Raw genomic sequence first — 11,587 nt, forward strand, 5'->3', positions numbered from 1 at the left:
GTAATACGTTTCTTCTGCTTATCTGTTGGCCCTTGCAAACAATCTCTTAGTGTATTATGCCCAGACAATCTCCAGGTAGGGATTATCGTCTTGTGCTCTCCCTCCTAGTTACAGGCCACTCTGGATCCCAAGACGGCTGCTGATGAGTACTATCCATAACTAGGTCATTGGGAAATTTTATGTGTATAGGAGGCCTATAAAAGAGGGTGTTAGTTTGAACTTTTGTCAGATCCAGGACATTACTACGAAAGGAATTGTACTTAAATACGTAACGTATTTAATTAAAGTACGTCTTATACGAAAATACACGTTACTTTACTGCAATAAGGTATAAGGTGTTCATTTCAGAAGTTGAACCATGGGGATCTTGGTAATTATGAAAAGTCGAAGTTCGAGAATATGCTGTTTTAAGATTTGAAAATTTCTAATGATTTGCGGTGATATTCAAAAAAACTTAAATTTTGGAAAAACATTTTTATCTATCCTTTATATTACCCTTAGTTTATCTGGAGCTGTAATTTAAAATGATGCACGCTTTATCGTTGCAACTTTTCCTCTTCTACAACAAGGCGCTGTGATTCGAAATCCGACGTTTCGATTTTCGACTACCATCATCAACTTTGTTTTTTGATAGGTGCACCATCTGGTTTTTCCCATTTTTGGATTCGGAGTTTTTTATGATTACGATGACGTGTTAAAGTTCGGTCTTCCAATTTGATGGAAATATGAAAAGTCCTGTTTTTGCAAAGAGTGTATTTGAAATAGCAAAATTCAAAACGAGTAAATAGGGAAAATTATAAGAGATCCTCGAAGCTGCTATCCTACTTTCAAGTACTGTTCTACGTGTCTTTTACGATTCTTCCTTGATCTTAAAACGTTCCCACTTCTTATTTTGGTCCTTAAAATTGTGATAATTTTCCTTCACAGCTCATTACTATAGATGTTATAAATGGGGCTTTCATAGTTCTTCATAAATAATAATCTAATGGGGCAAGATCTGATGAATGTGTCGGCCAACGCATGTTTTCATGGGATGAAATTACTATAGGGGGAAATATGTCAGACAAATAATTGTCACTTTCTTAGCGTATGTGGCGGAGTACCGTCTTGTTGGAACCAAAGGTTATTTTAGCGGTTGAGGGGAATGTTATCATCCTTGTAATTCGTAAGGTAGGTCCTTAAAAAGTGCAAATACTCATCTGGGGTGAAATTGTGTTCGTAACTGTATGGGTCAATAATACATTTAACCCGAAATGTGCTTGTGGTCGATGTCCTTGGTATATGTTTGTGTGGATTTTCAGTGGGTCAGACTTGTTAAATGTGACGACTAAACATATTTGAGTTGGTAAACTTGGATTCATTCGTGAATATCACATTAGAAAAAAAATGTGGATTTTGCTCCAATAATGCTATGATATTCCTACACAAATTTCCGTATCTCACGGATGCAAGGCTTGGACCATAAGAATTTTAAACGAGCGATATTTGTGGTTTTTTCAACTCTCCGCACTGCGTGATGAGATACGTTAATTTAATCTGCCATAATCCTTGTTGAAGTAAATCTAATGAAAAATTCAATTCATTGCCGCTTATTAGTTTGCGAAGGTTTTAACATTTTATTCATTGCCTGTAAAATTTCCAAACTCAGCTAAATTTCTAGGAAGGAATAAAAAATAATTTTGAACTGATGTTGTCTTTCTTTATATTGCTGTAGGTACGTTTCCGAAGTAACTTGTATAGGGTGATTTAATTTGGAGTGTTTTGATGGGAAAAACTTATTTCCGGACTAGATAGAAGAAAACTGATTTAGGTGTCATGGGGCCGATTTTTGAGAAATGTTTAATGTCAAAAACCGTTTTCCGATATTGCCACAGCTCACTAGAAGGTTTTTCGATTTTTGGCCATTTTGAAAATCGCCAATAACTTTCTTATTTATTAAAATATTGGAACTGCGTAAAAACATTATTATAGCACTTTTTTGAGAGGCATCTAATGAAGTGCCCAATTTTTTTTTGTTCTTGATCATTTTCCTACAAATTGCTACAACTTCGTTTTTTTAAATACAGGGTGTAATTTTTAACTTGAGACATCGCAATATCTCGAATAATAAGCACTCTACGAAAAAATGTTTATTATGAAAATTTAATTGTTCCGCGGGGGAAATACATTGATATTAAAATTTTTGCCTCTCCTTGTGGGGGGATGGGGGGTTAACTTTGATTTCTTAAATGAAATCTCCTACTTTTTATTACGGATTCGAATTCTACGGTAAAAAACACGTAGAATTTGTCTGGAACATTTTTTCCGATTCACGATAGATGGCTCAACGAAATTTAATTTTCTTTTCGTTTATAATTTGGAAAAATTTGGGCACTCCATTAGATTCTTCTCAAAAAAGTGCTATAATAAGGTTTTTACGCAGTTCCAATATTTTAATAAATAAGAAAGTTATTGGCGATTGTCAAAATAGCCAAAAATCGAAAAACCTTCTATATCTTAGTGAATTGTGACGATATCGGGAAACGGTCTTTGACATTAAACATTTTTCAAAAATCGAGTCCGCAACACTTAAATCAGTTTTCTTCTATCTAGTCAGGTAGTTGGTTTTTCCTGCCAGAACAGTCCAAATTGAAACACTCTATACATTTCGATTTCACTTTCACTTCACTTGAACAAAGCATTTAGTTAATAAATTTATACTATTTTTAACTGTATTCGACGTTAGGCGAAAGTCAGGTGATCTGTCAGAAAAAATGCAAAACAAACAAAGTTGATGATGGTTGCCGAAAATCGAAACGTCGGATTTTGATGAAACACGACATCGCCACGTTATGGGAGAGGAAAAGTTGCAACGATAAAGTGTCGATAATTTTGAATCCCAATCGGGCTGAGGAAAGTATGAAGGATAATTAAAATTTCAGTTTTTTTTCGAGTACCTCCGAAAGTTATTGGACGTTTTCAAATTTGAAACAGGCACATCCCTGACCTCCGAATTGCGCAACCTTGTCCCGATTACAGTGACCTGCCGTCCTTTACGGCCATCGAGGTCCTCGTGGGTAAGTTCTAGAGACAGACACTCTGTCTAGCTATGGTTACTAATGTGTAATAAATTAGTAATAATGTAGGATGACACTTAAATTTCTTCCTTTTGAAGTGTCAATTCATGAGTCACTAACAAAAAACAAATTTATTGCCCCAATAAACCTGTCATTAACCTGCGGGCCTCTCTGTCTTTCTCTAGCTCTCTTTTTTCCCTCTCTCTCTTTCTCTCAGGCGAAAGGGGAGAAGATTACTCGGGCCACCTGATTACTCTCGAATTAAAGAAGACTCGTAAAGCAGGAACATCTCGAGAGGCTGGTGAAATTTTTAACAGTATCGAATAATTCCGACGAAGTTGCATTGAAGAAAAGTTCAACTCCTTCAAGTTCAGTTTATAAGTCTCGTTATTAAAGTATCTCGTCTCAAAACATTTAAACTTTTGCCCCATAAAATAACTGCCTAATAACTACATATAATATCCAACTAGCAACAAGAGTCTAAAAGTTTTAATTAGTTTCTAGTGCCTGCGCGCACTATCGACATTCACTATCCTTAAAACTGTTCTTACCTTATAATACAATTAGTTCGAGCAAGGCATTAAAAACTTTACATATTAATTCGGGAACTCTTATTGGAATGCGAAATAATATTCATGAAACTTTAGACGTGCATTACCACTATTTGCATTTCATGCAAGCTAGTTTAGACTTGGAGGCCATATGAATAGTCAATTCGCAGATAGAGCTTAAGAGCTGACGCTTTTGGTGATATGTTGGGAAGTTTCTGCATCCGTGTTGCATCGAAAGTGACGAATACGCAATATTCGCGCTATAGTGCAGTTTGTCAGATGTCTCTGATTAAATTCTGAATCCTCCCTAAACTCCTATTCATTCGCCTCGCCTAATTTATTGAGGCTTAAATCGAAGTCTTTCCCAATACCTTTATTAATAATAGATTGTCGAAGCTAGAACAGGTTCGAAGGCATGAAATCCAAGAGGTAATGTGTCACAGCAGTGAATACAAGTGCCTAGTTCAGGACTTTGCAGGATAATTAATTCTTTTAAGGGAATTAGAGCTGGAGTGTAAATTTTAAGGAACAACCCAGTCTTCTGAGTGGTCTTTTGTGTTTCGTTAATGAAAGGGAGCTTTTACACATTGTTATCCTGGTATTTCTGCCCAGTTTTAGTCAGTGAGTATGTGTGCTCAAAGAAAACTTTGAAAGGAGCGCTTGTAGCTCCGTTCATAATTAACATGCCTGCGAGAATAAAACTTGAAACGTTCATTTTGATTTTTAATCTTTTTAGTCCACTTGTGATTTATTGTGTCGGTCCTTGCCAGTAGAGCAATTAAGCGGGGTTGTTAAAATATAGGGCAAAATTGATGTATCCGGAGCATGTCTGGTAATTTAAATCCAATAAAAACGTCGAACGGTCTGTTTGGAGTTAGATTAATGGTTGTGCATTCAACTGGGCTGCAGCATAATTTTATTTACTGGAGTATATTAGATAAACCGACGTGTTTGCACTATAATTGCAAAGCAAAAAATTCATTTTTGTCAAGTTACCTGTACAGGGCGTTTTAGAAAAGGGGTTTAGGAATGAAGGACGTTATTCCTTGGCCCATTGTGAGAAAAAAGTTCCTATTAACATGGGTCCGCAAACGCACCGTTTTCGAGATACAGATTGTCAAAAAAAACAAGATCAAAAACAGTTTTAACCTTTTTTCCTTAATTAAAGATGTTCCACATGTCCACCTGCCATTTGTACACAGAATTCACGTCTTCACCAAAAAGAAGCTCTTATTCTTTCGAACAATCCTGGATTTTGTCTAATTGTTTAGCATTCATTTTCTATTCGCTGCTATAGTTCATCCATATTATTAATTGACCTCGAATATACCAGTTGTTATCACTTACTAAATAACATTTTGCAACATTATATTTACGTGAACAAAAAGCGATAACAACAACAAATACAGCAACATCAGTATTTTTTTTTGACACCCTATATCTCGAAAACGGTGCGTTTGCAGATCTATATTCATAGGAACTTTTTTTCTTAGAATGGATCAAGGACTCACACTCTTAATTCCTGAACTCTTTTTTTAAACACCCTGTATATGTATTCATCACGAATTTAATAAGTAAAACTTGACGAATTAAACAATTTGTTGAGTTCCAAACTTGTACGTTTCTTCCTATTAAGTGAATGTGAGCGCTATGCGCCACATACAGGATGTTTAAAAATAAGGTTGAAAACTGTTGGAAGGTGATTCTAGAAATTAAAATGTTTTTTTGGACATACTCCAAAAATTGCTTCTTAAAGAGGCTAGAACATACGGAACTTCATAATTTTAGCGCAAACCGTTTCGATAATATTGCCATAAAACCATCTTCAGAGTTTCCCTTTAAGAAGCAATTTTTGGGATATGTTTATAAGAATTTTTTTTATTACTTTAATCTCTAGTCACCCCCTAAAATATTTCAATGTTATTTTCGGACACCCTGTATAGAAATTGTATTCTATTAGCCATTCACATTTTTTTGGTGAATTTATACTGGGGTCCCAGAAACAAAGGTACAAATTGCCCTTTAAAAAAGTTGCTTGTTTTCATTTTACAGGGTGTAAAGTAATTTTTTTTATTTCGTAAATTGGGAATACATTTCACTCTTTTTGATTTGTAGACTTAAACTGATTCCTAGAACGGTTCTTGTACATTATTTATTAACGTTTTTTTACTCTCACAATTCTAATATTTGTAGAAATTCTGATGCTGTCAACTTTTTTTCACAAAAAATAGTTATCTGCACAAAAACTCGCATCTCTAACCGTTTTCGAGACATTTTCAATCAAATTTTTTGATGCACTGCCAAGAATTTATAAATACCGTCAATCCATAACAGCTCGAATTACGAGGTAGGCCATGAAAACAATCAAATGTCACACGGGCGCCATTTCTAACATTTTCATTATCCATAATTAGATAACTGTACTTACGAATGCTTTGTTTCACTAGTGTGGTAAGTAAATTGTGATATATAATACTTTCACGAATGCCTCGGCTCAGTGAATTCGCTAATATTGAGATGAGAAATATGGTTTGGGTCCATGAGTAAGCAAATTTTAGGTAGTAGAATCATAATTATCTATGTTCCGGTTATCCGTTTTACTCGGTTAACCGTGTCGATGACGTATTTTGCTCGGTCGTGCATCTTTTTTCTAACCCACTCGATTAACCGGGTTTTATAACAAAATGTCTATACGTCCTTATAAATGTTTATAGACAAAGTTGCCTCCTATGATACTTCATACATGTAGGATTTTTCTTAGTTGTGTTTTAAGGTTTATCGTGTTAGGTCTAAGGTATATAATTATAGTCCGGGTGGATATTAAGTTAAGGGCTTATTAGTTACTGGCTATACTTATAGGGTAACACTAATGACTAAAGCGATTTCACAAAGGCAGATCGCGTCTCGATCTGAAGACACGATAAGAAGAGATGTCTTCCCGACTTTTCGCATTTTTTGGGGGTCGTCCCTACCTTCCGACCCCCTTTCGATCTGATCTCCGCCTTCTCTTTTGCCGTTACTTGTTGCGTTTCCCGCTTCGCAGGAGGTCACCGGTCAGCAAAAGCAAAACTTAAAAATAACATCTACAAGCTATACAGTATGTCCACAGATAGAGGGCCCAAGAGGACGAATGGACAAAAAATGTCGTTTTTCGACAAAAAGCTATTCTTGATAAAAGTCTCCGCTTCTTGAAAAAATACGATTTATGAAGATAACTTTGAACTTTTTTATACAGGGTGCTCAAAAACTACGAACACATAAAATACTATCACGAGTAAATTACCTTTATTTCTCATTTTGGAGCAAAATGGTAAATAAAAAACAGATTTCAAATCCTATCTAAAGTTTACATACAAAATTTTAACTCAGCATTCTAAGTTTTATTTTTCTTTTAAAATTCAAACAATTTCGAATTTTACCTTTTTCACCTCATTTCACGTATTCACAACAAGGACGACAACAAATGTCACAATATTAAATTTAAAAAAATGCGTCGAATACGGGGGAGGTGTGTTTGAATAAATAATATCTACTAACTTTTATTTTGAATTATTTATAAACTATTTTGGAATGGTGAAATTTTGTATGTAAACTTTGTATAGGATTTAAAATTTGTTTATTTGTGTTGTTATATATTTTGATCTAAAATGAGAAATAAAGCTAGTTTACTTTTGATAGTATTTTATGTGTTCGTAGTTTCTGGGCACACTGTATAAAAAAGTTCAAAGTTGTCTTCATAAATTGCTTTTTTTCGAGAAGCAGAGACTTTTATCAAAAATGACTTTTTGTCGAAAAACGACATTTTTTGTCCATTTGTCCTCTTGGACCCTCTATCTGTGGACATACTGCATGGTTTAAAACGACTAACAGATTCCATATACGTGAACAAAAAATCAATTTCTTTGAGTCATTTACCGACACTTAATATAAATGAAAATGTCGGCACTTAAAAACTGAAATTCTTTTGATTCATTTACCGACCCTAAGAAATTGAAACCCCGCGGACACGGGACGTTTACTGGTCGAAAGTCGACCTGCCTATGTCGGTTTTCGCGGGTATTTTTATTGTTTAAAAAATTGTTATCATTGTATGAATTACTTCTCGAGGCAACTAGAGTTCCCTTACTTTCTTTTTGTTTGAATTTTGTTATTTATCTTCGTTGAAAATGGCTGCAAACCGCAAGCGAGTAGTTTTAAATTTAGAAAATAAACTAGAAATAATATATTAAAAAAAAAACAAAAAGCCGAAAGTGTTTCTGCATCGGCAAACTCATACAATATCGCTGTTCAAACAGTTCGTGATATAATAAAAAAGGAAGACAAGCTTTTGAATTTCTTGTCTCAATCCGAATCATCAAGAAGTTTAAAAACACGAAAGACAACAAAACCTTCAACTTTTGATGGTTTAGACAAAGCAATTTATCAGTCGTTTAGGCAAAAACATGTAGAAGGCCATCCTGTATCTGGACCATTACTTATGAAAAAAGAGAAATGGTTCCACAACAGAATGCAAATTGAAAAACCATTTCAAGCATCACGAGGTTGGCTCCAACGATTCAAGACACGTTACGGAATGCGGCAATTAGAAGTTTAAAGTGAAAAACTAAGGACAGATAAAAATGCGGCTGATTCGTGTTTTGCTGAATTTAAACGTTTGATTCATCAATATAAATGATCTCCGGAACAAGTTTATAACGCGGATGAAACTGGGTTGTTTTGGAAATCGTTACAGTCTAAAACGTTTGCCATGGATACAGAACGTTTTGCTCCTGGTCACAAGTCAAGTAAAGAAAGATTGACGTTGATGCCGTGTTCGAACGCTAGTGGGACACATAAATTGAAACTGTTGTACATTGGAAAATCGAAAAATCCACGATCGTTTAGAGGAACAGAAGCAAGAACATTACCGGCGACTTACCAAAATCAAGTCAAAGCATGGAAGAAACAAAAAATTTTTAAAAAGTGATTTTTTGAAGAATTTGTTTCTGCAGTCAAGTTTCATCTCAAATCAAAGAACTTACGCATCGCATCCAGATAAAAATATTTTAAAAACAGACGATGGTCAAATTTTTGTTGACTTTTTACCACCGAATGTTACATCGTTGTTACAGCCGATGGACCAGGGAGTTATAGAAGCTTTGAAACGAGGATTTCGTAAAAACATGTTAAAGCTACTTTTAGAAGAAGGCTGCAGTTTGAAGGAGTTTTGGAAAAAAATGCAATATTAAACATGCCATTTTTGCAGGTGCTGAAAATTTCCACGATATAAAAATCGTAACTTTACAAACATCATGGTAGAATTTGTGGCCGCAGATATAAGAAAATAGCGCGAACACTGCCTAAACTATTCAAGAAGTTACAAACGAAAGTTTATTGAATGCAGTGAAAAATCTTATTGAACTTGATAATGTCACCTTAGAAGATACGACTGAATGGTTGAATTCTGACTTGAACGAATCAGGGTATTTGCTTCGGAGCAATGGTGAAATTGCGTCTACATCATCAAACAGAGCTAGAAATAATGAAGATTCTGCGGAAGAATCAGATGTTGTTGAAGTGTCGCAATCTGAGGAGGCAAAGTTGCTTCCAGAAGATGCCTTCAGGCACGCAAATGCCATGTTGAATTTTTTAGACAATGAAAATGATTCTGATTACATGGATATTTTAAGTTTATGTAAGATTCGAGCATTTATTTGTGCCAAAATTCATAGTAAAAAATGTCAGACTCAAATAACTACTTTTTTTAGCCTTAAGTTATGGACATATTTATTAAAATGCTTTTGTATGTATGTATGTATATGTATACAGGGTTATTCACCCAATCCGTTCATTAGTAGTTTACTAGGATCTAAAAGTGATACGAATTTGAAAATTTGGAGTTAAGTTAAGTTCGACATATACTATTTTTTAAAAATATTTTCAACTTGCTGTCACTTCCGGTTTAACCGGAAATAGCTGTAACTTGCTTATTTTAAATGGAGCCCTCAGTATATTATTTTATTTTTAGATTCTACATAATATTTTAGGTACATTTTCTGTATAATGTTCTATACTTAGTTCTTACCGTTTTGAGATATTTGACCTTGAAATAAAAACATGCTTCTGTAATGACCAATTTTACAATTGCATATCTCTGTAGTTATTAAAGACATAATATCCATATTTTTCAGAATGTCAATACATAGTCTTAGATTCACTCTTTCACTATTTACATGGCTTAGTATTATACAAGGTGTCCAAAATTCAGCTCCTGACATTTACATTTTTGAAGTTGCAAAAGTCGTTTTTTTAAAATGGGACACCCTATAACTTTAAGCAGTACCAAGTAGAAAATGTAATTCTCCATTGAACTGTATTAGGGTTACCTATACCTATTCCAAACCATTTTCGAAATAATTAAGTTTATATGAAACTAATAGTAGATATTCATTCTGGTAAATTTTTATTCTTCGCGTAGTTGGCCATGGAAAAGAAATAATGACAGTTATTGTACGTTTTTGTTTTTCGGTGGCTGTTAGTAGCAAAATTAAAGTGAAACTTTCAATCAAAATGGAAGAATACACAAACGCTGATATTGAGATATGAAGAGATATGAAAGAGTGAACCTAAGACTATGTATTGACATTCTAAAAAATATGGATATTATGTCTTTAATAACTACAGAGATATGCAATTTTAAAATTGGTCATTACAGAAGCATGTTTTTAATTCAAGGTCAAATATCTCAAAAAGGGTAAGAATTAAATATAGAACATTATACAGAAAATGTACTTAAAATATTATGTAGAATCTAAAAATAAAATAATATACTAAGGGTTCCATTTGAAATAAGCAAGTTACAGCTATTTCCGGTTAAACCGGAAGTGACAGCAAGTTGAAAATATTTAAAAAAAAGTATATGTCGAACTTAACTTAACTCCAAATTTTCAAATTCGTATCACTTTTAGATCCTAGTAAACTTCTAATGAACGGGTTGGGTGAATAACCCTGTATACAGGGTTTCCTAAGTACGGTACATAACTTCGGGAGCGTATTCTACAGCTAAAATAAAGATAATTTTGTTATATAAACTATATCCCAAAAATGTTTCGTTGCGGAAATACAGGGTGTGAAAGTTTCTTTTTTTTTATTATTATTTTTTTTTGTTGAAAAATTAAACGGTGTTAGGGACTAGTAAAATGTCAACAATTTCGCTACCAAACAGGAAAGTACACAACAAAAAAATTCATATCTTCATACAAGTATTTCTTCTCTTAAGAATAATAAAAAAGAATAAAAAAATTTAGCTACAATGTTTTTTATTTATTTACTTGAAAACGGTGCGTCCTACGAAAAAAAGTTAAGAGACTTTTTTTCTTTCAAATCGAACACATAATTAAAAAAGGAACAAAACATTGAAAAAGAACAGTGGCGTACCACATTTTTCCTTTAAAATATCCAACAATGATCCTGCCCGCACGCCATTGGTTACACAACAGCCACTGTTTTTAGCGTAAAATACGCACCGTTGCTAACTCTCAAACCCTGCAAAATTTCATTAAAACGTCTCAAGTAGTTTCGGAAACATTTAAAAAATGTAATTTTTTAAAGAAACTTTCACACCCTGTATTTCCGCAACGAAGCATTTTTGGGATATAGATTATATAACAAAATACCTTTATTTTAGCTGTAGAATACTCTCCCGAAGTTATGTACCGTACTTAAGAAACACCCTGTATAAGAAACTTAATAGTAAATCACTAGTTCCTTGAAGTTAAAAAATTGGGTGTTGTTTCGATTATCCGTGTTCTTCGATTATCCGGAAACAGCTTTGCAGTGATTATCCTGGATAATCAAGGTTCTACCGTATTCCGATCCTCATCAGTAATTATTGAAATTGGATGAAGCCCGATCAATACCGAACTAAGAAAGGTGATTACAGATGATCTCAGAATCTCAGGGTATAGCAACTCATGGTCACGGGTACTCATAATATTTTTC

At 34.0% G+C, this 11,587-nt stretch overlaps 1 protein-coding gene across 1 annotated transcript; it reads left to right on the forward strand.

Annotated features, from left to right (window-relative positions):
• The first annotated feature begins 7,254 nt into the window (after positions 1–7,254).
• LOC136417601 (jerky protein homolog-like) lies at positions 7,255–9,490 on the forward strand. The gene is made up of 6 exons (XM_066403360.1): positions 7,255–7,317; positions 7,595–7,742; positions 7,852–8,148; positions 8,296–8,534; positions 8,599–8,800; positions 8,991–9,490. The coding sequence occupies exons 1-6, from the start codon at positions 7,255–7,257 to the stop codon at positions 9,488–9,490; spliced, it is 1,449 nt and encodes a 482-aa protein (XP_066259457.1).
• The last annotated feature ends 2,097 nt before the right edge of the window (positions 9,491–11,587 follow it).

The sequence above is a fragment of the Euwallacea similis genome, chromosome 29 (assembly GCF_039881205.1).
Source record: "Euwallacea similis isolate ESF13 chromosome 29, ESF131.1, whole genome shotgun sequence".
Taxonomy (NCBI): domain Eukaryota; kingdom Metazoa; phylum Arthropoda; class Insecta; order Coleoptera; family Curculionidae; genus Euwallacea; species Euwallacea similis.

Coding starts and splice junctions, on each gene's coding strand:
- LOC136417601 (XM_066403360.1), top strand. CDS start 7,255: ATGAGAAATAAAGCTAGTTTACTTTTGATAGTATTTTATGTGTTCGTA. Junction 7,743..7,851: donor AGTTCCCTTACTTTCTTTTT/GTTTGAATTTTG, acceptor AAAAACAAAAAG/CCGAAAGTGTTTCTGCATCG. Junction 8,535..8,598: donor CGGCGACTTACCAAAATCAA/GTCAAAGCATGG, acceptor TTGTTTCTGCAG/TCAAGTTTCATCTCAAATCA.